The 26,057-nt window shown below is 41.2% G+C and overlaps 1 protein-coding gene across 16 annotated transcripts in view; it reads left to right on the top strand.

The window, feature by feature from the left end:
- The window catches only part of ARID1B (AT-rich interaction domain 1B), a 462,469-nt gene that overhangs the window by 136,705 nt on the left and 299,707 nt on the right, over window positions 1-26,057 (top strand). For all 16 annotated transcript variants that reach the window (XM_074990332.1, XM_074990329.1, XM_074990331.1 and 13 more), the window contains exon 4: window positions 21,830-21,940. In XM_074990332.1, coding sequence (XP_074846433.1) covers window positions 21,830-21,940 — 111 coding nt within the window. The remainder of the gene's footprint in view (window positions 1-21,829; window positions 21,941-26,057) is intronic.

Below are 26,057 nucleotides of genomic sequence, written 5' to 3'. Positions count from 1 at the left end.
AACCTGATCTTAAAGACAAGATTGCGGTGATATTATGGAACAGTAGACATAGTAATGGAGGTTTGTGGCAAAGTTTTCACTTTGCGGAAGGCGTGGTGTGCAATCTGCTGCTTTTATAATTAAAAAAAAAGCTCAGGTCCACACTGACTGATTAAACAACTAGGAATTTACTCCACAATGTTCTTTCTTAAATTGTTTGTACCAGTATTGAAAGAAAATTGAGCTGTAGGATTTTTTTTCTCTATTAGTTAATGTCTGTATACTGATTTGAAGGAGTAAATTATTGTACGACTGAACATGTTATTATTATGTATTATTATTTATTATTGCTATTGTTATTATTAATTGGAAAAGGCAAAATATTCTTTATCTGTGCCAAGAACTAGGAAGTGGAATCGGTGGATGCTTTATAAATTGCTGCACCTTAGTGTCCACTTAACTCTACATTATGCTCATTGAGAAAGTACTGTTGTCAGTGTAGTTAATAACTCAAGTTTAATTCTACCAGATTTTTTTCAGATCAGGGTCCCATATATGGTTATAAGTTGCTTTCTTAGCCTAAGTTTTCTTTCACTGTGTTCAATTATTAATTCTTACTTAGTAAAACAAGACATTACTTCTTGGGACTTGAAAGGAGGAGTTTAACAGGGTTGTTCTGTTCTGAGAAAGTAGCTGATAAATTTCTCCAGACATCTATTAGTGGATGTGGGTTTTATTAGATCTTGGTGGATAGTCTCAGATAAGACTGATCACAGCAGAATGAGAGCCTGTCTAGCAAGGATTGTTCGCCACATAGCTGTATCCCAGTGATTTTTTTTTTTAACTTTATCTTTTACTCCTTTTTTCGTGTGCCATTGAAAATGGGGATAGCGATACTGCTCTTTTCTTGTAAAACACTTCGCCTGTGGCCACACTTGGCCAAACCTTCGATATAGCCATGCAAATAGCCAAATCGAAGAATACTAATGAGGCGATGAATTGAATATTCTGTGCCTCATTAGCATTAGGACGCTTCCGGCCAAAGTGCTTCGAAAGCGCCGCTTTCAAATGCATGCTGCTTGGTGTGGCTACACAGTGGTCCTTTTGAAAGGACCCCACACATTTCAAAATCCCCTTATTCCTCTCAGCTGGGGGGAATAAGGGGATTTTGAAATGTGTGGGGTCCTTTCAAAAAGGACCCACGTGTAGCCACGCCAAGCTGTGCACGTTCGAAGCATCTGGAAGCGTCCTAATGCTAATGAGGCACTGAATATTCAATTCAGCGCCTCATTAGTATTCTTCGATTTGGCCATTTGCATGGCTATATCAAAGGTTTGGCAAAGTGTGGCCACAGCCTTTGAGATCTCCTGGTGAAAACTGCTATTATAATTGGTATTATTATAATTGAATGACAGCTTTTGGATTGTCTCTGGTGCAAGTCTAGATAGTGCTTGTACTGTGGCTTAGTACAATGGCACCCCAATTGTGATTAAAGTCTTTGGGTACTACTGCATATAAATAATATTAGGAAGCCTTGATACTGTGAAGCTGTTTGGAGTAGAAGTTCTGTTGGCTCAGAAATAAATAAAGACAGAGGGGAAAAATATCTGAAAATTCTTAACTGGTGCATTTTCCTTTATGGATATGTAGATAGATACTGTTTATTGTTTGTAGGTTCAACAGACAGCAAATGGTCCTAACCTGACTAAAATGTCTCCTCCTGGTGTGTGTTGAAGCAGAGATCCAGGGCCACTGTATTTGATTACTTGCCTTTAGAAAAGTATGGAAAATTTACAAATGGTTTAGTATGGTGCACTTAGAAGAAAACCTTGTTACAAGTTGAAACATCCAGTGAAAATATAGTCATCCTAAATTTTAAGAAAGCATACAAATGTATTTCTCAAAGGTCAGTAAATTAAAGTTCTCAAATCATGTTGGTGATTTGGATTTGATCCAAAAGCATTATTGTTGTTATTATGGCATTGTTGTTATAAATTTCTAAACTCTGATTCCCAGTATTTAAATCACAGAAGGTTAATTAAAACAGCTCTTTATTCTGGAACTGCTTGAGCGTATTAACCTTGCAAAGGCTGTGTTAAATCACTGAAGTGATAGAATTGCATTTGCTTTATAAGATTTTGCTGCAAGAGCAAAGACAGTGCCATTTATAGTTCAGTGCTGTTAATTGCTTAGCATTTAGATATTAGCACAGGAGTCTATTAATTAACTTGATAATAAAACTATTGGAATGTAGGCTGATAAAAATGATTTTGTTTTAAAGAAGATTACCAATCAAACCTACTTCTCCCTTCCTTTGTCTCTCCCTCTACTTCCTTTCTTTTTTCCCTTTGGCAGTAGGCATCAGTGGTACTGTTTTTGATTGAGTGCCATTAATATCTAAAAAGCAACTGTAAGTTAATTATTGATAGAATTTGAAGGGCTTGGTAAACAAACTAGTGAGTGTTGAAAGGTTGCTTGCCCATATAATAATAATTTTATTCTACTGTCCTGATTCACTTATCTGATTGTGAAGTACAGCTATAGCTCTCTCTTTTTTCATCCTAAAACAAGGGTGTTTAACACAAATCACAGATTTTTAAATATAATTTCAATGCTGATAAAATCAGATCATGGAATAAATAGTAAAGAAGGAACATTTTTATCAGCTTATCTACATCATTCATTTTGTGAGTTTCAGATTTCAGTGGTCTTGTAAATTATACCTTATGGTCAGCAACTGCATAATATTCTTTTAAGATCTTTAAATTAACTTTCACCATTTCCTCAAATTCAGAGATCCCGGTTAGGGGTTTGTCTGCTAACCTTGCCTGGCATAAGACTTACTACTGCCGTTTCCCTGTCTTTATTTCATGTCTAATTGGAGATATTCAGTGAAAAGATTTCTTTTAAGTTTATTTTTGTATGTGGAATCAAGTTCTTGGTTGCTAATACGCAAGGTTCTGCCGGTATATGGGCCAGCATACATCACATATACACTCATTTCCCACTGACTTGGCTGCAATGTACATGTGAGTACATTTCCAAAATGTCCTTGTCTTTTGTTAACAGTTGCAGTTAAAACTAAACAGCAACAATTGAAATGGAACAGCAAATTAAGGCCAATAATAAAAGCAAATTTGCTTACAGAAATTATTGTGAGATGACTAACCAAATGTTTTCATGTGTTTTTTAATGTAGAGAGCGAGGGGTCGCCTACTTCTTGTTCTTTACAGTTCAAGCTCTGGGAGAATGATGATGTAGTCTGTGTCCCTGTCCTCCTCTCCCTCACCACCTGATCCTCTTTCTCCAACCCTCTTCAAAATAAAAGACACAAACCAAACAAACCCACTATTTCTGTCTGCAAATAGAAAATCAAATAACTTGGTATAATTAAGAAATTTGCAACTGCAAAGGGAGTTGGAAGGACCAAATTTGCATGCGTTCCCATCTTATAAGATGGGTAGGTGTTCTGCTGCCTTATTCAACAACTCTTCTACCCATTTTCAACAAAAAGGCTGTGACCTAGATTATCTACAGTGAGGATCAGTGTCACAAGATAGCTCTTGCCTGGGGATAGACTAAATACAGCTCTCCTGGACCTGGGTAGGAGAGCTCTGTCTTGCTGATTAAAGGGAGCTGGGCTGCACTGGGGTGTACAAGGGGATGCCAGTGTGCTGCTGGAAGAGAAGGAACTGAAACAGACTGAGCCCCTGGGGTGGGAAAGCCACACTAGAGTGGAGGTAGCTCCTCTTTTGGGCCCTTAGAGCAAGGGGTTAGAGCTGTGGTATTCAGCTAGTTCTGTAGCCAGTTAGCTACATGATTCTGAAAATAAGTGAATGAAAATGCTCAAATATATGGAAGTTTGTTGTGGCTAATAGCTAATGTGTTGGACACCCCAGGGATAGAGGCTCAGGGAGGCAGGCCTGGGACTGCTGCTCTAGGAAGGGAAGAGAGCTGACTGAGTCTGGGAAACTGCTGGGAGCAAGCATGCCAGAAACCCCTGTGCACATTGGCCCTGCAGCCTGGGGCCAAGGTTTGAGCTGAGACTTTTCTCTTTGGTGTGCGAAAAGACTGGCAGTAGCGGCATGTGCTTTGGAGCTGGGGAGAAGCATGGCCTGTAAAAACCAGTAAAGATCTTAGATTATTTTAAAGTTTTCAAACACCACATCACATCAGTCTTTTCCCCAAAGATCTGAATGTTTTAGTTTGCATATATAAAGGAGGTGGTAGTGATGATAGTGAACGACTCTTCGGCTATGTCTACACTACAAAATAAAGTCAAATTTATTAAAGTCGCCTTTGTAACACTAGATTTTATAAAGTCAAAGTTGAGCATCCGCAGCTGCTCACAAAGTCGACATTGTATGTCCCCGCTAAAGTGCCAGAGTTTGACTGTGGCAGTAGTACATTGTGGGCACTTATGCCCCAGTTCTTTCAACCCTTTTTCATTCTGGGGTTTTTTGCTGGTGCATTATGGGAAAAAATGCCCTGCAAGTGATATCATTTTCCCAGACTTCATCACCCTCATTCCCCTCCCATTGAAAGCAAACAGCAGTTTTTCTGAAGGAAGGAAGGAAAACTAGGACACCCCAGTCGAAAGAAAACTAAACAGGTGGGCTTCAGAAGTCAGCTCTGGGAGCACCCAGCTGACTGCACCATGGCACGCACCCAGCTGTCAACAGATGCTGATCATGTCAGCTGGTAGCTCAACTAGCTTTCTCCTGGGGACTCCTAAGGGGGAAACCACCAAACAGGTGGGATTCAGAGGCTGAAGTGCCCTTCACAAATGTGCTCTGGGAGCACCCATCTGATCATGCCTTGTCAACAGGTTGCTCAGCTGGTCTCCACCATGAAGCCCATGCAACTTGGGAAAGAAAGAAAAGTAGGGAGCGAATGAGAAGGTGAAGCACCGAAATGAGCAGTGGTAGCACTTATCTGACTGTACCATGAACCCATGATGCCCAAGTAGAATGAACTGGCTCCATGCAACTCGGAAAAGAGCTGTGGGAGCACCCAGCTGACTGTGCCATGTCAACAGGTTACTCAACTAATTCCAGAGGAAAGAAAAAACAGTGACTTCTAAAAAATAACCTTAGCTGACTGTGCCATGATACCCATGCAGTTTGGGAAAGACTTTGTATAATTCTCAAGCAAAGCAGGAAGGAAGGAAAGGAGGGAATCTGAGGGGAAAGAAAACCAGTGACGTTTAAAAATAAGAGAGCACCCAGCTGTCTGTACCATGTCAACAGGTCACTCAGCTACTCCCCCACCCAGTGAAAATACAACAAACAGGGCATTGCTGAGACTGTGGCTCCCCTGAGCCACATGCTTTGGGAATGGAGAGTACTGGAGGAGGGCATGGGGGCCAGCTCCCCAAAGAAACCAGCTGACATGGTTCAATCTGTGGGTGCTGAGGTGGGGGGGGGTGGGTGAGCCCTTGGAAATATTTGTTGCTGTGGGAGCCATCCCCCACAGTGTGTTGCCTCTTAGGGGCCAGCCAGCCCCCGGCGATTGGTGAGCCCTGGAAAATGTGAAGTGCGGAAGCCTTCTCCCCATGCATGGCAGGACATGCTGTTGTCTGCAAGGATGACCCCCACAGCCCAGCCACCACATGAGGTAGTGGGTTGGGAGCTGTGGCCCTCCAGCTGCGTGGCACCTGGGGGTAGGTGGATGGGTGGGGACTGTCCCATACAAATGTGAAATGCAGAAAAGAAGTTTCTCAGCCTCTCCCACTACATCCTATGCAGGGATGATGCCTTCACCATGTGCAGGGCAGGGCATGCCACTGTCTGGTCCTCGCAGCAAAGCCAAAATGTGGTGTGATGGGATGGGATTTAGCCTGCCAGCTGAAATGAGATACTGGCTGTCCTGATGGTTCCACGCTGGGGATCTCCTTCAAATTGCCAGGCTTCCTGTTGCTTACTTCCTGCACACCTGGAATGCAGGGGAGGTGAAAGTGGACAGAACAGACATGTTTTGGGCGTTTGTGAGATACCTCAGGAGGCCAGTAAAATCGATTTAAAGTAACACTGTTTCCATATTACCATTAATTCGACCTTTTAAATTTGAACTTGGCATTACGTCATATTGGACAGTTGGAGAGTTGAGCTTAGTGTCCGTTAAAATCACCCTAATGGTATTTTCTGTGAAGACAGTTGCACTGTAAAATTGAGCTTAAGTACCTTAAAATCGACTTTATGGTATGGTGTAGACATGGCTTTAGACTGGGCTCATGTGTTTCTCATTTTACACGTGCCTTGATGCGCAAAAGAAAATTTATTCCACCCACGGATGTTAAAAATTAGAGGGAACTCTGCCTGGGGTGATCAGTTATTTCGTGTCAAGGTTCAAGTTTCCTGGTCAAAGTACAGTCAAGATTCAGACTCCAGAGAAAAACAACAACAATGATGAGTAAGTAAAAATATGTCATGGTCCAGTCAAAAGATATGGCAGTCTGCATTTGGTCTACCTATTGACTACCTCTGTCTTAGACTCACAGGCTATGTCTACATTATGACATCATATCAATTTTACGTCAGTTAGCCTGATTTTTCCAAGTGCCTGTCTTCACTGTAAATTCCACTAACTTGATTTATGGTGCCCTAAAACTGACATAATATCGAAATTATCATAGTAACCTGACAGGCGTAGCGTTCATTTTGAGTTTAAAACTCCGAATGAAGGGTAGTGAGGAAGCACCGTGTCTTCAAATGGAATTCATTAGCCTCTAGATGTGTCCCATATCTGCCCCACAATGCCCCACAGTTCTCCACTCTGGCCTCTTCCATCTCCACTGCTCTCAGATGCAGGGGAAATAGGCAACAGGAAGACTGTTTCAATTCAGCACTGGAAACCCGTGACTGTAGGATCATGAGAGGCTGAAAAATCTTCTTTCTTTTTGTTTGCTAGTAGTGTGGCTGTGCAGTCTGTGGTTCTGCATATACCCCTGCTAGCTGCCTTTTTTTTCTGGCAGCTAGGCTGTGGGTGGGGATTGTGCTTGTCTGACAGGACAAGAAACTTCTTTTCTTTTCAGCTTTTTACCTGTTGTCCTGCCCCCCACATCCCCTTCCTTCCCTCCCTGAGAGGCGCCACGCATTCTAGAACTTTCCCTTGCCCGCATCATGTTGCAGCTAGTCTGTGGGTGGGGGTCATGCTTGAACCAGAAACTTCTTTTCAGCTGCTTACATTTTGTCACAATCCCCACATCCACTCCCTTCCCTCCTCCCCACCCCTTTCCTGCGTCCAGTCACATCACGTGGCTTGACCCTGAACAAATAAAAGGGTATGCTGCACAAGGTGCCAGGCAGTTTGCGTGTTGTGAGGGTCTGTAGCTGGCCAGGGGAAGTCTTCATGGTTAGTCACAATTTTTGGGCGACAGAAGAAAATACTTTCTTACTAGCATGCCTGTCCTGTGAGAGAGAAAAAATTTGAATAGGCGTTAGGCAAAGGCCAAAGGGCTGGCTGTAGCCGGGGGTGGTCTTTTAGCCGCCGGGGGGAAGTCTCCCTTGGTGGTCACGATTTTCAAGGCTGGCTGTAGTTAGGGGGTCTTTGAGATGCCCAGGGGAAGTTTCCCTCAGCAGTCACGATTTTTGGATGCTGGCTGTAGTCTAGGGTCTTTTAGCCGCCCCTAGCCGTAACTGTTTCAATGATTCATTGCAGTTTCAGGCAGCACTTGCGTTTACTTAAACATATTCTTCTAAGGATCTTCTTTTCCAGGAGGCCTAAATCCAGATGCAGGTCCAAAGCTAGATCCAAGTCTAGGCACTCTGTTAGTCGGGGCAGATGGTGGGTCTCCCTGGGTTGTCACGATTTTTGGGGCTGGCTGTAGTCTTGGGGTCTTTTAGCTGCCCCAAGCCGTAACTGTTTCAATGATTGATTGCAGTTTCAGTATAGCACCTGTGTCTATTTAAACAAATTTTTATTCTGAGGGTTTTCTTTGCCAGGAGGTCTAAATCCAGATCCAAGCCTGCAAAGATCCAGTGCTTTTGCATTCTGTCTTCAAAAACCTGTTGGTTGGGAAACCCAAAATCTTTTCTCTAACCATTCCCAAGCACTTTACTACCCACCTCCCCATCTCCTCAGTTATAAAAAGCACATCACTTATAAAGGCAAACCAGACCCTATCTGGAAAAAAGGGACGTTTGTTTAACCTGGCAGGGGAAAGAGGGGGTATGAAATGTGTGAAGATGTCATGAGATACCCACATCTACTTGCAGGGCATTTTTTTCTCATGCTGCACCAATGAAAACAGCCAGAATGCTATGGGGCTCAGGGAACTGTGGGATAGATTCCCACAATACACTGCTGCGGCACTCGATTTAACTGCTTGTGCGTGGCAGCAATAAGTTGATTTTGTGGGGAGCATGTGGGAATGTGAAGATTCTCAAAATCAAATTGATAAAGCCCAGCATTAATTAATCAATGTTATGAAAACCGATTTTTAGCACATAGTGAAAATGCAGCCATAGGCTTCAAGGCCAGAAGGGATTGCTGTGATCATCTAGTCTGACCTGCACATTTTAGGCCACAGAAGCCATTCTTGTAATAGACGTTTAGCTTCAGAGAATGAATGTGCTTTTTCTGGTTTAAGGTTTTATTTATACAGTCTATTGAGAATGTGTCTGCATCTTGATATTTTTTCTTCACATTAATTGCACTCTGTTTCACTTTCTTGAAATAAAATATCTCCTTTTTTGATTGGTGGCTGGAGTAAAATATTCGTATGCAGCAGTAACTGTAACTTCATTGGTTATACTGTTAAAGGTAATGATGGTCGTGCACCTTCTTCACTGGCCCAAAAACTGAGTTGCCAGTCGCCCCCCACACCTGCAATTAAATTACATCAGATAGTGCTGAGTAGTAAACAGGGCCTTTTGACCAAAGCTAGTGTATCTTCGCAGATTTGTATGAATCCTACAGAAGAACTCATTACCTTATGCAGTGATTACCATATCACTGAGTAGTGGATAAACCATATTCCATTTGGTTTAGTTAGACTCTTTGGTAGAGTAATAACAAATGGAGTTGGGTACTTCTCCCTGTGCCGTGTCTTGAATGTTGTCTGTAACGTTCTGTTTTGTGTGTGTAAACAAACAAACAAAAATCCTCACAATTGCCTTAGTCCCACTGAGTTTGTTTTGGGGGGAGTTCAAAATATGTTTGCAGCTTTTCTTGATCCTTTATGGAGTATTTCCAACAATAGTGTAGTGACAGTGAGGCTCCCCTCTTCTGGATAGTTAGCTAAAGAAGGTGCAACTGAGAAAATGCAGACAAAGTATTTCCCAGTCTCAGTTGAGAAGTACTGTCTTTTGGTACCCAGTTTGATTTGCTTAGAGGAAGCAGCTGGTCTTGGTGCAGCTTTTTTCTTTATTCAGTAAGCTATCTTCAGAGTTTCAGCTTGACTGTAAGCTTGGGGCATTGCTATGACCTCATTTAGGTGAGTAGGCCCTATGCTTCAGAGATGCTTTTCTGCTGGTGGTTGGCAGGGGATTCTGCAGTCTGGAACACTGAGATGAACAGACTCACTGCCTGTGCAGCAAGAATCCTTAAAGAAGCTGCAGGTTTTTAATTGAGGCACATTCAGATATTTTGATTTTTTTTTTAAGCGAGAAATGATGAACTAGTGCAGCCTAGCGTTGACTCTCAGATGTGTCAGAAGGAGGAGGAGGTTTCCTCCAAAAAAAATTCCTGAAGGGTGCGGGGGGAGGAGGAGGATGCAAATAGAGTAAATACCCAGATTAATATGATGATTGGATAAAAAGGAGAGTAGAAATGTAGGTTTTGTTTTTGTGTTTTTTGTTTTTTTTTAAAAAGTCAGGTTATAATTTATATCTGTGTTAAAGAATGGTCGGGAGATTGAAATAATGGGCAGACAAAATGAAAGATTGGTCTGTCTGCCAACCTTGTAGGCAAGGATGGGGAGCCATTTTTGGGTGGGGGGCACTGACCCACAGAAAAATCAGTCACACAAATGAGAAGCAAAAAAAATAAATAAATAAAAAAAATAAAACCCCATCTCATTGATGTGGTTTTTAACTGAAATGCAGGAAAAAAAGACATTCTGCTTATTCCCCTTGCAGAACAACCCCAGAGCCTCAGGGGACCATGGCTAGTAGATTTGATGGGCCTCCCTCGTCTCTGGTGTGGGTTCAAAAACTAGGAGTCTGGTGTGGGAGGGGGCTGTCAGGAAGCAGACTTGAGGTGTGAGGCCTGAGTGAGAGGGAAGGTGCTGGAACAGGCTGGGGGTGGGGGAGTCTGGCAGGGTGCTGGGGCGCTTACCAGAAACAGCTGCCTGGGAGCACACGGGTCTGTGTTCCCCACCACTTTCAGGCACCAGCTCCCACTGCTCTGATTGCTCAATCAGAGCAGCAGGGGAAAAGCGTCCAGGCACCACTGTGCTGGCATTCTCCCGTTTGAAGGGAGCAGCATAGGTGGCAGCAGCTGCATGTGGGGCTGCTGCTTCCTCCTGCCAGACAGATCCCATGAGACCGATCTGGCCCTGGTTTGCTTGACTCTGGCCCATGAGGCACAGTGTCTTGGCAACGGAGGGCGCTTACCTGGCGCAGCTTCCTAGGGGCACATGTGGCTCTGTGTCCCCCCACACTCCCAGACACCACCGTCTGCTGCTTTGATAACCCACCGTTTCAGCAGAGGCAGTGAAGAGCAGGGCTGCTTCTTTCCCACTCAAGGTAGAGCCCGTGGGCCATATGTGGCCCTGGCTTGCCTGATTCCAGTCCATGAGGCTTGGAGCTACACACTCCCCACCCTGCAGCGGGCTGGATACTGGAGGTGGTGGAGCCCCAATCTTGGGTCCAGATCTAGACCAGCCATAGGCCAGATATCCAGACTGTGGGCCATAGGTTCTCCACCCCCGTGTAGATCTTTGGGACAAACTTGAGAAGCTTTTAAAAGTTGCAGGATGGTGTGTTTGGAATGTGATGCGCCTTCTGACAGGTGGTTTCCAAATTATGCTTGCATTTCCTCATGCTCCCCTTCAATGTCTTTGTCACCCCTTCCCAAATAAGTCTTTGATGTATGAACTGATTTTGTCAAGAAACCACTCTCCATTCAGCTGTTCTTCTTTTGTCATTAAATTAGCTTTTGGCAGGTGTGCATCCAGCCTGTGTAGTTAGAGCCCTGTTCCTTCCCAGTATGTTTTGATGCGAGTACCAAACTTGCACATTTCTCTCTACTTTTGCCACATGTTAGGAGAGCACAACAGAAAAAAGACCGATAGAAATTGCCTTGTTTCTGATCAGATCAAATATTGCTGCCCTCTTTGATCCATGGCATACAATTGGGCTAAAGCACTCTTTCTTAAAGTATGTTCCACAGAACAGTGGTGTTCCGTTAACAACTCACAGGTGTCCCACAAGCATTTGGAAAAATAACTGGTGGTATATATTTTCTGTTATTAAAACCAGATACAATGTTACTTCTTCATTGCTGTGATACACAATTAAATTACTTTGTTTTAGCTGTATATGTTGCTTTTAGGCTTTTTGGACTGACAACAATTTTTTTGAAGAATATTTTCATAGATGTTCTGCATAAAAAATATTGTTTGGTGTTCCGTGGCCTCAAAAAGTTTAAGGAACATTGGCCTAACAGAAACACAGCAACAAAATAAATACTTTGGAGAGCAAATTTTATCTGATTCTGGAGGCATGTGAATATAAAGAAGGCCATATCTGTATCGAACAAATGAACTAGAATGCTCTGTAAGAATGGTCACATCCTGGAAAAACAGCTAGCTGGTTAAATCAATGATTTGTCATATGCTGGTCTGTCCAAACAAACAGAGATGGGAGGATTTAAGTGCCCCACCCTTTGTATAAACCTGCTACTACAGAGACATTTTCTGAAGAAAATAGGGGTTGGCTGATTCTAGTAACGTCTTTGAATGCCTTAAGGGATTTTGATGGTACAGAGTTTGAGCATGTTAATATTTTAACATTAAAGAACTTCTGGTTGCATTCAGTCATCAGAATATTGAGGTGCAGCTCAGGCAGAAAGTTTTGTGCTGACTGTCACAGTATTTGTTGCTCTTATATCAATTTTTTGATATTTTTCTTTGATATAAAAAGATTCACCCACTTTGATCACCAAAAAGGTCCACCCCACAGATCATTAGATATATGTGTGTTTGAGGGATGAAATGGAATTACTGCTTTAGTAGCTACCATGTAGTACATTCAACAAGAAGTTCTATGCCACCTTTTAGACTAACAGATTTTTTGGACCATAAGCTTGTGTGGGCAAAGACCCGCTTCATCAGATGCATTTGGTCTTTGCCTACAAAAGCTTATGCTCGAAAATCTGTTAGTCTATAAGGTGCACCAGGACTTCTTGTTATTTCTGCAGATACAGACTAACACAGCTACCCCTCTGACACTTGTAACCATGTAATACATTGCAGACTATAGTTTTTATTTACACTCTAGACCAGGCGTGTCCAGCCTGCAGGTCACATGCGGCCCTGGACAGCTAGTAATGTGGCCCCACGAGATCGTAATCTTTTAACATTATTATGTGATTTATATACATTAACTATATTATATATTTTATATGCGGCCCAAGACAGTTCCTCTTCACTCAGTGCGGCCCAGGCAAGCCAAAAGGTTGGACACCCATGCTCTAGACCAGTGGTGGACAACCTGTGACCCACAGCTTGCATACAGCCCACTGGGGCTCTGCCTGACATCCACAGACCGCCTGTCTGCTCCCCTCCCCCACATGCCTTTCGTGCTTTGAGGCACCAGAGCCCTGCCCTTCCTCTGCCCTCCCTCCCCCTCAGCAATTTAGGAGCATGCAAATACCCTGATTTGTGCTTCTTCCCACTCCTCACACTCCCTGCAAGAGCTGGAACAGCTGCAAATCAGCTGTTTGTGGTGTTCCAGCTCTGGGAAGGAGCGGGGACAATTACGAATCAGTGGATTTGCAGGGCTCCTAAAGTTCTGGGCCCACTCACCATCCGTTATTGCCCAGTGCTGCTCTAGATGATAAAAAGACCCTGGCACAATTTTCCCAAACTCACTTAAGAATTTTCTTCTGTGGTGAAAGCCTGTTAGCTTGCAATCCCCTCTTCTCTGTGACCCAAAAGTAGGTAGCTTATCAATTTGTGCACCAAAGAATGTGGGGTCCTGAAGCCATAGGGTTCCAGTCTTCTTTTCTTCAGATCTTAAATGTATTGCTTCAGGTTAACCCAAGTTTAATATATCAGTCATGTCCTTTTCCCCTTGACTGAAAGTCTTCTGCAACCACCTGTCCACAGGATTGTCCTTCACAGACCATCTGCTTAGTGTTCTAGTCTCCTTTGTGGCTTGTTCCCTGCAGGATGGACTCTATGAGCCATTCATTTTGAGACCTTACCCAGGGACATCTGCAAGAGCCTAACTACTCCCTGCAATTCAAGTGAGATACTAATTGGATAGTATGAAGACACCGAGCTTGATCTTTAAGCTGTGATCTAAACCCTGGCCTCACAGCATCAGCTTGGATTGGGTAGAGCCCTTAAAGGACCAGTGATTGGGTCCTTGGGTGAGAATTTTGGAAGGCTTCAGTTTGCTCATTTTGGCACTTTCATCCAGCAATTTAGGTGGAATACCTCTGCTTCTGAGGTTACAGTATTTGGCCAACCATGATCAATGACTATTCCCTTTTAAAGCTTTCCTGTTCACTTAGGCTGTGTCTACACTTGCATTCCTCTTTCAAAAGAGATATGCAAATGAGGTAAATCGAAAATCCCTTTTTTATGGGAAGAAGGATTTTTTTGAAGATGGGGTTTACTTTTGGAAGAGCAGTGTCTAGACTGGTTTTCTTCTTTCGAAAGAAGCTATTTTGAAATAAGAATATGCAAATGAGGTGTCAGATGTGCAAATTTGTACCTCATTTGCATTTTTATTTACCTCATTTGCATACCTCTTTCAAAAGAGAAATGCAAGTGTAGACACAGCCTTAATGTTTACAGAGATTTCTCCAGAGTGGTGTATGAAAAATAATTTATAGTTAGTTTTGCTGCTGATACAGTGATTTGCAAAGTTCACTTTGCCCTGATTTGAAATGCATTCTTGCAGTAAGAGCAATGTTTTCTGCCATTCTTTCTCCTTTCCCTCTCCCCACTCCCAATTTTTGAAAGAGACTGTCAGTTAATAGGTTCTTTGGTCTGTCCCTGGTTTGTTATCCTTTTGTGTTTGAATATGGTTGAACTTTCATCTGGGAAAAGAAGACAGAAGAAGAAATGAGAGAATCTTTTCAGTTCCAGATTCCTTTGGTGAGAGTTATAACCCATCGGTCTTGCTTCATGTGGCAGACCCAGAAACTGTTCATAACAGTAAAACTTACAGGTATAATGGAAGAAAAAATTGCATATGGGATTTAGTTTGTCTTCCATATTCTTAAGCAATATTACTTTTAACTCCTTATGTGGCACTGTGTAGATATAAGCATGTCTTTTTTTTTTTTCTGAATACTGCCGTATCCCACTCTACTACTATGATGGCTTTGTTGTAATCAGTTGGCTGTCTCTGGATGTAAGCGTGATTGGGCAGGTGAATCTGACATTCCTGAGTTGGAAAATGGAGCGATGGGAATGTAAAAGTATATGTATACTTCTACGGTTTGCTTTGTTGTACAAAAAGAGTGAATAAATATCTAAAGCAGTACTCACAGTGGCTACGTCTACACTCAAGAGTTTTGTTGACAAAACTCAAGGTGCATCAACACACAAAATGCATTTTGTCAACAGTCTCTTGACAAAACGTGGCACTTCTGCTGACAATGTTCTGCCTCTCCTCGATGAGGAATAACATCTTTGTTGATAGTAACAGAGAGTAAGCCGTGCTAGTCTATACACTATCAAAACAAAAATCAGTCAAGTAGCACTTTAAAGACTAGCAAAATAGTTTATTAGGTGAGCTTTCGTGGGACAGACCCACTTCTTCTGAGCTGTCCCACGAAAGCTCACCTAATAAACTATTTTGCTAGTCTTTAAAGGCTACTTGACTGCTTTTTGTTTTGATCTTTGTTGATAGTTTGTCAACAAAAAAAAAAAAGCCGTGTAGATACTCCAGGGAGCCTCTGTCAAGACACAGGGCTTCTGGTTCACCGGGAGGCCCTGTTTGCTGAGTTTCCAGTTGGCTGTTCTTTCAAGAGAGTGGCTGGGCAGTCTGGCCACTCTCCGTTGACAGAGCAAATCACTTTTTCGATGCACTTCTTTCTGTAAATGTAATCTGTTGACGGAAGTTTTGCCGGAATATCTCTTCTGACGGTAACTTCTGTCGACAGATCACTGAATATATTTCTGTAGCTGCTAACACATCAGCTGCTCTGGTTCTGTTCTCTTCAGAGCTGAGTGAAATGACTTTGTATAGTAGAGTAATATACTCCTCTCAATGTTATGCTGAGTCCTGACCTCCATACTAGAGGGGACCTGGGAACACATTTTTTACTTTTGCTTTCAATTTGTTGGCACATTACTGTTGCCACGATACATTTGAAATATTTTAAAGATCAACCATCTGAATCGAAGATATACATTGAAATTGTTGGTAATGAGGTTTTAAAATGGAAACCTTCCACAGTATTTCTAATATATTTTTCAGGTCTTTTTTGAATATAATGCAGTTATTTTAATTGAGAATTTAATACTTAATATGAATTTTATTATTTTATAATTTGATTAATAGTTCATAAAATTTGGTGTGTAAAATTATTTGTTCATATATAATAATTTTAAAATTAAACATAATAGGTACTCCACTCTCCTGCAAGCTCCCAGCCCCAGGACTTCTGGGGTTCCCCCAACCTCATCTGGGTCCCTTAGGCTTGACGCTGCTCACAGGGCTCCATGCCCCAGCTGATTCCTAGGCCCGGGGCAGCAAAAAAATTCAATGGGGCTGCATATGGCCTGTGTGCTGCATGTTTGACGTGCTTGCTTTAAGTTATCCCTCTAAAATTTACTTCAGTAGAAAGAAACTGAAAGGTGATGTTGTTTTCTCTTTCTTACCCATCTTTTCTTGTAAGAGGGATTCCCTTGCAGCTTAATGATGTCACCATCATTTCGTTTTCTAAAAATAAAAATACTTTAAGCTGTATCATAATTAGCCTCTCTCCTTCTACAGAACTATATGGGGAGGACTGAATTACAACTAAACTGTTTTGAGCAAAAGAGTTCTACATTAATTAAGATAGAGAATAAAAGAGACATGTTCCATGTAGGTATGAGCAGATTTCTCTGAATGAGATCCAGTTAAACAGTGGCATATTTTCATTTTTTTTTCCTTATTAAAAAAACCAACACTTTCTGTTTCCAAAATGTTTCTTGTATATCTGCACTGCAAAAGCTGTGCATGGGCTGGCCTACCTAGTTTAAATTCAGCTAATGTGGATAACTAGGCCAGTGAAGACAGTTTAGTGAAGGTTTCAGTGCAGATTTCTTGGATATGGCATACTAGTCTGCTCTGAAGCCTTTACAGTAGTCCCTCAAGTTATGTGAGGGTTGTGGTCCCACGAACTCTCACGTAACTCAAATTTTGCATAAGGTCAGGGAAGGCGGGGATGGGACTTTTTTCCTCAGCAGAACGCACATTCTGCAGCTGGGGAAGCAGCAGGAGCACCTGGAGCTCCCTTTGAAAAGTAGGTCCTGGGGTTGGGGGGGGATTCAATTGGGGTGGGTTAACCCCATGGGGGGTTTTGAACCTGGGGCCATGTGGGCTGGGGAGGGGTTGAAGTGGGGCCCTGAAGGCCGTGGTGGCCTGAGCCAGGTCTGGTGGGAGTGGGATTTGGAGTTGCGCTTAACTCGCATTAATGCGAGTTAAACACACCTTGAAATCGTGTATTTAGGGGGATTACCTTACTGTTTTGTCTGCTGGGCACTTGATACCTATCCTATCTCGGGTAGGCTAGCCCATACACATCTGCTGTATAGACCTACCGCAAGAGAGATCTCTTGCTGCATTGTTGTGAAACAAAGATCTTTCGGTAGGGTTATGTGATTTTTCATTCTCTTATATTTCATCTTCCTAATTTGTCTTCTCTTTACAGTTATAAATGCTCACTAATTAATTTCACTAATACAGTAAAAGCCATGTTATCCAGCACTTGGATAAGCAGCAAGTTCAGTTAACCAGCATCAGCCATCAGCTGCGTGGCTGGGGCTGGCAGCAGCTGGGTTGGTGGCTGCAGCTCAACTAACCTCAACATTTGATTATCCAGCAACCCCCGTTCCGCAGGTATACTGGAAAATCAAGCTTATACTGTATAGAAATATGTTCAAACACAAACTAAGCTGTGTATTTTTGAAATCTCTATATCTCAACTACGGTTGATGTACATACTTGACAGTTTAATGGCTTAATCTGCAGCTTTTCCTAAAGTCTTACAGAAAAGTTTAACTTTCAGGTACTTTAGGATTTTGCTGATAGTTCTTGTTGTTGCAGCCACTGGATTTCTTCCAGAATTTAAAAGGTTTTAGTGAATGAAAACTTGTAGCCTGCTATTTTAAAATAAGCCCTTCTCTCCCTAGCACGAACACTATAAGAAGATACTTTGTTGTGATTTAATAAAAGTCCTTAAGCTTTGTTTAGAAAGCTGAAGTTGTCAGTGATTACAATTTTGTGAATGAAAAGATGGAAAAAATAATCAGGAATCTTTAAAGAATATTGCAGTCTCAGAGATTAAAATGAAAACTGCAATTCCACGTGCGTCTGTAGTGACATGACACGACATTCCTTTTGAATTATAATTTTTCTCATGTGGTTAGTTGCAGAAACTTATTATAAGCATTGTGAATGTTCTGTCTATTAAAACATTTTGCTGTAACGGAGAACACTTATCTCATCAGTACTGTTGCTTTGGGAAAGAATAACCGTGAAGCGCTTTCCTTTCTTTATAAAGCCAACACTTTGGTAAATTTGTGTGTTAAATTGTTTATAAAGGTCCATTGTCATAATTTAAAACACGATTTAAAAAAAAAAATTGAGAGCACTGTATCTGAAATTCTTAGAAAGCTGCTGATAATGTATAGAGACAAGGTGGATGAGGTGATAACTTTTCCTGGATGAGCTTATGTGGAGCTGCTCTTCAGACAGCTGTGCAGTTTGATCCACTAAAAGGTATCACCTCACCCACCTTGTCTCTTAGATGTCCTGGGACTAATATGGCTACAACAACCATGTGCAGACACTGAGACGGTCTCAGTCCCAAGAATGGCCAGGCTGGGTCAGACCAAAGGTCCATCTACTCCAGTATTCTATCTTCCAACAGCGGCCGGTGCCAGATGCCCCGGGGGAGTGAACAAAACAGGTAATCATCAAAACAGTCCCTCTCCCGACAGCCATTTCCATCCTCTGACAGAGACTAGAGACACTATTCCTACCAATCCTGGCTAATAGCCATTTATGAACCTGAGCTTCATGAATTTATCTAGTTCTTTTTGAGCCCTCTTAAAGTTTTGGTCTTCGCAACATGTCCTATCAGGTAGGTCCACAGGCCTCCTGTGCGCTGCTGAAGAAAAACTTCCTTTCGTTAGCTTTAAACCTGCTACCCATGAATTTCATTTGGTGATGCCTAGTTCTTATGTTATGGGAACAAATAAATAAGTTTTCGTTATTCAGATTTTCCACACCAGTCATGATCTTATAGACCTCTATCATATGTCCCTATCACCTTCTCTTTTCAAAGCTGAAAAGTACCCTCTTAATCTTTAATTTTAATCTTTCTTCATATGGCACCTGTTCTAAACGCCTAATCATTTTTTGTTTCCCTTTTCTGAACCTTTTCCAATGCCAGTATATCTTTATGAGATGAGACGACCACATCTATGTGCAATATGCAAGATGTGGGCATACCGTGGATTTATATAGAGGCAACAGGGTTTTCTGTCTTACTGTCTATCACCTTTTTAATGGTCCCTAGCATTCTGTTTGCCTTTTTGACTGCTGCAGCACTTTGAGTGGATGTTTTCAGAGAATTATCCACAGTGACTCCAAGATCTCCCCTCATGTTGTGGGTATCGTGGGATTATTTTTTCCAATGTGCATTACTTTACATTTGTCATTAAATTTAAATGTACATTGTTTGATTTGCCATTTTCTGAAGCTCTTCACAGTCTACTTTTTTCTTAATTATTTTGAACAGTTTGATATCATTAGAAAAGTTTGCCACCTCACTGTTTAGCCACTTTTCCACATAGTTTATAAATAGGTTGAATAGGGTTCAGTACAAACCCTGGGGGACACCACTAGTTACCCCACTCCATTCTGAAAACTGACCATTTATTTCTACCCTTTGTTTTCTGTCTTTTAACCAGTAATCAGTCCATGGGAGGACCTTCCCTCTTATCCCAAATCCTAATTGCCACAATTGTCTGAAGTATCCATTTCTATGTCTTTCCTCCCATGCCTCAATTTGGTCTCTTCAGGATCAGAATGGAAGTGCATTGGTGGGCCGTTATCTAGGAAATCCTGCTTTTCTGTTACCTTTTAAAGTAATCTGTGGCTAAATAGTGCATTTAAGGTTATAGGGCTGTCATTTCAGTCTTTCCTGTACTCTTCAGTATATGGAAAGATAGCCCATGGACAGTCTCCAAATAAATAACTAAGAACTGATTCAGTTCTTCCTTCTGTGCATCTCATGCAAACACATGTTGCCTCCCCCCAGGACATTTTAGTAGGAAATGAGTTTTTAAATAAGACCCAGCAAACTTTGGGAACAGCAATGCTTGGTACTTCACAAGGGGTTAATAACTCTTATTTGATTTTTCAAACCATAAAACATCTTTCATTTCCCAGGAAAATTGTCCTAATGCAGCAGTGTTGGTTTGGAATGAAGAATAACTTTATTTCTGAGTTGATGTCTGCTAAATTGAATATCCCATTTATCTTCCTCAGTGGTGGTTTTGTTTTTGTTTTTTTTTTTCATAAAGTGGTTCTTGTTTGTTGGCTGTAAAGGGAGAATGAAAAGGGACAGAATGCTGAATGCACAGTTCGAATCCACTGTTGCTACTGTTTTCTAACTTTAAAACAGGTTTATTACAGATGCCTGTGCAATGACCACAAATAGTGTATGACTGTGTGTGCTTAAACAAAAAGGAAAGCAGAGGTTTGCTCATTTGTTTGCCTATTGTGAAGCTGTCCAGCACCTTTATGGTCCTTTGTGAGAGGGTGAAGGCTGCTGAATGGAGGCTGAATGGAGGCCTTGTGCCATTTGTTGATTTTAAACCTCTCTGTTAATCCACAGGAACCTGCTGGTCTACACAGCAGGAGAGCTGTGTGACAAGTGGAAATCTGGGAGGGGCAAAACTGGGGTGGGAGTGTGTGTCACAGCAGATAATAGTGATTCAGCCATCAGCCTTTGTCACCCTTAAGCCTAATTGTTACCCTCTGCTGGTAACCAGATTGAAGTACTGGCCTTTTTAAGTATTCCTTGGTTTTACTTGAAACATGCTTATGATGGATAGACCAATTTATTTTTGGTTTACATACTGCTATCAGTTGTGTTAGCTTTTGTTTTTAAACCTTGTTAAATTTTCTCGTGATCTTATTTCTTATTCCTGTAGCCATTTTTGCAGTACAGCTCAAAATTAGGGAGATGGCTGGGAGAAACCAAGAGGGTTGATCGTATAGTTCCCTGTCTCTGACATTCATTAGAGCAGGAGCAAAAAACTGCTGTTCTGAGAGCTAATTTTTGTGGAGTCATTACATTTGCAATAACTGCTCTTGGACCAGGAAATCTTTGTTGTAGGAATAGTCGTTGAAAAGTAGCAGACATGTAGTTTTTAGCGTGTGGGAGGTATGGGGTGGAGAGAAGCTTGAGGTACACTTTCAAGACAAAAAATATTTGTTCTTTTAGGTGTTTTTCAAAATGATAAGATGGGGGTCAAAACAACTCAAGCTGCAATCTGTTGTACAAATCGGGGAGAAATAAAAAATCAAAAATGCAATGAAACAAAACAGAAAACCCTTAATGGTGTGATACTTTTCCCTTGTACAGTCAGAAACTGGTTCTTCTACTTTCCCTGCCAGTTATACATGCTAAAATAAGCATTTCACATTCTTTCCTCCTCCTCGACTTTACGTGTAGAAGTTGGTAACCTGAAGTATAGTAGCTAAGATTATTGCTGCATCTAGAAAGGGTTTGTAGTTATTTTTCCCTCCCCTGTGTGGTATGTGCGATCTTACGGCGTTATGTAACTGCTTTGGTTTGTGCAGTGAGGATGGCCTCTTGACTTTCATGTAAGTTGCTGACATAGATATAGATGTGTTTCTGACCAGCTATCGTTCTTTTCTGGAAAGTTAGGCTTCATGTATTTCACACTGTTGCTGAGAGGCTTTTGTGGGTTAACAGCTTATGTTAGGAAACTTTTGGGGGTGGTGTGTCAGCAAGATTACTGGAGTCTGATTACATAGCATGATTATAAAGCATTCGCAAATCAAATATTGTAAAATCTTCCAACTGGTCCAGTTTTCACCAGAAGATTTGCTATTGTATATGATCATTTGGAAAACATTTTGGCTTCTTGATAACTCCAGTCCCTCCAAAAAACAAAACAAAAACAGAGACAGATTTATTTAATTTATTATTTTAACCTATTCCATTGGAACACAAATTGACACACACCTCTTTTTGTTTATGGCAGACTTCGCCATTCTTATTTCAAAATCATAATGGCATCCAAACGGGGCTGATGATTCCATTGAAAAAATAATATTTGTCCTGTATAAACTTCTGATCAGCAACAAAAACAGATCAGAAATCATCTGCTAACTCTTCACCTTTCCTTCACATGGATTAGCTGTGACTCTTGTGTCATATGAATAACCGTAGTGTTTTTATGATTTTGTTTTTGCAGGACATGTCTCAGGAAGGCTATGGAACCAGATCCCAACCCCCTATAGCCTCAGGAAAGCCTAACCATGAAGATTTAAACCTAATACAACAAGAAAGGCCATCAAGCTTACCAGTAAGAAATTAATGTGCCTGTTGTAGAATAGTAGTACATTATTTTAAAATGAAAAATAATTTTATAAAGATCTTACTGTCCCTTGATAAATTGATGAGATTTTTGGCATAACAAATATATAACAGTTTTAGTACCACATTTGTTTTAAAAGCATAAGATAAACTTAAGCGATCAGTATATTATCTAGGGCAGTGGTTTTCAACCACTAAGTGTGTCATGGAAATTTCTTCAATTTCCCTTCCCCACAGCTCATTGCAGTGTCCAGGGGCAAAGGGAAGGGAGACTGGTGAAATTTCACGGCACACCGAGATGATTCCGTGCCAGCGGGGGGCTCAGCAGCCAAGATGGTTGGCCAGTTACCCCCTCCCACTCTGCAAAGCAGCAGGCAGAGGGGAGATTGACCAGCCCTGGGCTGGCTGGCAGCTGAAGCAAGAAGGCTGCCTGATTCCCAGCTGGCACGGGGTTGGTCAATTTCTCTTCACAGAGGCTTTGCAAAGCTGCTGCTGGAGGGGAAAACAACCAACCCTGCACCAGCTGGAGGGTCATCCTTTCCCCCTCCCCTCTGCTATGGCTCTGCAAATAGCAGGAGGAGGGAAAATTAACCAACTGTGGCTCAAAGGGGCTGGCAGGGAGGGGAATCTGCTCTCTGGACCTGTCTTCTACCCCCCCGCCCCCCAAATAATCAAGTAACCACTGAAATTTTCAGCCATTACTCCTCTCATGGTGGGCTTCAACACATGGGAAAAATGGATGTGCTGTGGAATTGTTTGTCTCATTGAAGTGTGCAGGGTTATTGAAGAGATTGTGATTCACTGCTCTAGGGTAATCCCTTAAAGGAAGTCTCTTAGTCATGTAATTCATTTGCTATTAATTTGTTTAGTGGTCACCACACAATTTACCATATTAAATATACTTTATTCTATCACTGAAAGGTTCAGATGTTGTGTTTGTCTTCAGAGCTTGAATTGGTTCAGGAATGAAGCTGATTCACAAATTTGTACCCAGACTTTTGTGTGGCGAGAGAGGAAAGAGAGTAGCTCCTTCTTAGTTTTCTTGATTTTGCAGTCATACGTAGGAGAGTATTCTGGGCCTTTTTAACTCCTAACACCTCTTTGGAGGGTTTTCTCCCCTGAAATATGTTTTGATTTTATTTCAGAGACCTTTTGGGCTTCAGTAAAAAGAAACACTGCCATGAGTTATTTCCTCCAAACCCCATTCATTAGTTGTCTATAAGCACAGTATGAACACTTGCAAAACAACTGGATGTATCTTTTGACAAGTTTAATTTTGTTTTATTCTATTGAAACAGACTAAAGAATTTTATTAATCAGATTATAGCAATATTTCCTATAAGTCTAGATATTATCACTTGCTATTCTGTGATCGATGATCATGTTAAATTAATCTTGCCTAGTTGTATTAGCTTAATGCATAATTGGAAATAACAAACCAACACGAATAAATTAATACATTTAGCAGCGACACTAGGCCTATCTGCACATGGAGGTCTTCAGTGACCTGATAAATGCCATCTGTAAGATGAATAATATTTTGTCTGAGTCCCCATTTACCTGTGACTATTTTATAAGAAGTAAATCAGCTTCATGTACGCACACAGACTTAAACCAGTTTAAATATTTTCATATTGAAAGAGGCAAATTGGTTAAACCAAGTGATTTGTGGCTGTGAATATGCTTCCATTGAACTGTAGGATGTTTCCGAGAGAACTCTTACAGTTCAGTGGGCATGTAATCTTTTTAAATTAGTGGAGGGACCCATTCGGAGAGCAGGTATATTAAGTATGCTTAACTTATCTAGACACTGAAGTTATATGTGAAATCTAAGAACTTACTGCATTTTTCCAGTGACATATCCATCCATTCCTAAAAGCACAAGAAGAGTTCACAGCCAATCAATCAAATATTCAGAACTAGAAAATTATCATAAAATTGTTTCATGTTGTGACAACTCCACTTGGAAGGTTGATCAAGCTTAGTCTCTCTCCACTTTGTAGGTTTTTCTGTTGTTCAAATCACTTATCTGTCCTGTCTACAGATGCTTTGAAGCCTGTGTTAAAGACAAGGCTTTGTGTGATCAGCATTTTTAATTCCATTTTGTAAACCGAGGACAGTGACCAGCACTATGTGTGCTATAAATTCCTTCCACCTGGTTTTATATACAAAGACATCTGTGCGCTTTTTGAAAGCGCTATGAAAATTGGTTTAAACAGCACTGTCCACTTGCTTTTGGCCTGGCTTTAGTATCAGCATTTTTCCAATAATCCATTTTTGAGACTGGCTATACATAGCAATACTGTGGACATGAACTGTTGTGGCAACAGTTAAACAGATTAAAGATGTGAATAGGGGCAGGTCCCTTTTCCCCCCTCCCTGTGTTTGATTATGTCTATATTCCCCACACAGAGGAGTTACCAGCCACATAGTCTAATACTGTAAATTGGGTACAGTTTTGTTATGTGCTTATGAAAGCCTAGTAGGGATGTGCTAAATCAAATTCACAGGGCACTGCCATCGAGTAGGGAGTGCAGGCTCCCATTGATCTACCTCCCTTAGTGGAGATGGTGTGGAAACCTGAATTAAGGTACAGTGACTTTCACTATGTAATTAACAACTGAATTTGTGTATTTTAATTTGACTTTTCCCTAAAGTGTAGACCTGCCCTCAGTCTTAAACACCTTTATTCATTAAGTTCACCACTAAAAACTTTTGATAAAAATCCAAAGTCTGTTTCATCCACACAAGAATCCTACTTGTTTAAAAAGGTGGAAAAGGGAGATTACTGAGACTAGCGTGGAGTAGACCCATTCCATTTAAAAATAAAAGCAACCCTACATGTATAAAGACATTGTTTCCCATTTTGTAGACGAACTATCCTCCACCTTCTTAATCTCAGAAAGAGTATCGTTCTTGTGGAATTAGAAAAATGCTTATCCGTCTGAAACTGTGTTGGGATTAAAATGACACAAGCCCATATGTTATTTCACATAAGAACAGTCAGTGACCAAATGATGCTGGAGCGACAAATACTGCAACGTTATTCTTTATGGGGCTAAGAAGTGATTGAATATGTTATTTCACCTTTCCCTGCTCTGTCCATTCCTTCCTGGGACAGCAAATTTCGTTATCCAGTTTTTGTACATCTATCAAAACCTGAGGCCAGCAGCTCTTGTGTAGTATGCTTGAAACTCCTCTACTTTAAAACTGAGTGTTTGGGATTTACTTTGGGGTATTAAACAAATATTTTGAGTGTTGTTTTAAAATCTGTTTTGTAATGCTGGGTTTGATAGTAGTCAGTAAGTCTCCAGGGGCTATTTTAGTATCAAAGTATGCCAAGGTTGTGTTTTTAGTAAAAAAAAAAAAAAATTGGTTGTGTTTTAGTTCATGATAATCCTCTGTAGTGTACAAATTTCTTATTATAGATTACTTCATAAGGGTGTTAAATGGCATCACTATTCATTCTAAGTTACGTAGCAAACTGATATGCATATCTAAAAGAACAGAGAAACCAAGTAATAAATGTTGGATGGTTTTTCCTGGCATGGGTAAAAGGCTACCGCTTTGATGGCTCTCAAGAGGAGTTACCCACCAACTGCAGCTCTGAAAGCTGATTTGTGCCATCCTTTTGGAAGTTGTCCAACAGGTTAGTGTCATAGTAAGCATAGTTACACAAGTCAATAGTTGTTCCATTTCCTTCACACGTTGTATATAAAAATCCTGGTATAAATGTTCCCATAAAGTTCAAAGCAGACAAATTTGCAGTGTGGCTTGGTAACAAATGTCGACAAACAAAATATAGTTTTATTGGCTACTCTGAATAGCCCCATCAGGTCCTATACAAAGCTTCCTTTCCTTCTCCTAAATGTTCAGCTGTCTGAAGGTTTGCCCTGAGGGTTTTGACCATGTGGCGTCACTAAGAGTCCAAGTGAAATGTTGCGTGGAATAGTATTTACAGCACTTTTGTTTTGGTCACAATTAGAAGGAAATGCCAGGTTTTTGAGAAAACCCTGAGTATTTGGTTTTCTGTGAAGCAAAGGAAGCAATAAATGGAAACTGTTCCTTATGAGGTAGAGGGAAAGGATGGCCCTGGGTTAGGGTGG

The sequence above is a fragment of the Carettochelys insculpta genome, chromosome 3 (assembly GCF_033958435.1).
Source record: "Carettochelys insculpta isolate YL-2023 chromosome 3, ASM3395843v1, whole genome shotgun sequence".
Classification (NCBI taxonomy): Eukaryota; Metazoa; Chordata; order Testudines; family Carettochelyidae; genus Carettochelys; species Carettochelys insculpta.
Note: the sequence above shows the minus strand (reverse complement) of the source record. Positions and strands in the feature narration are given on the sequence as shown.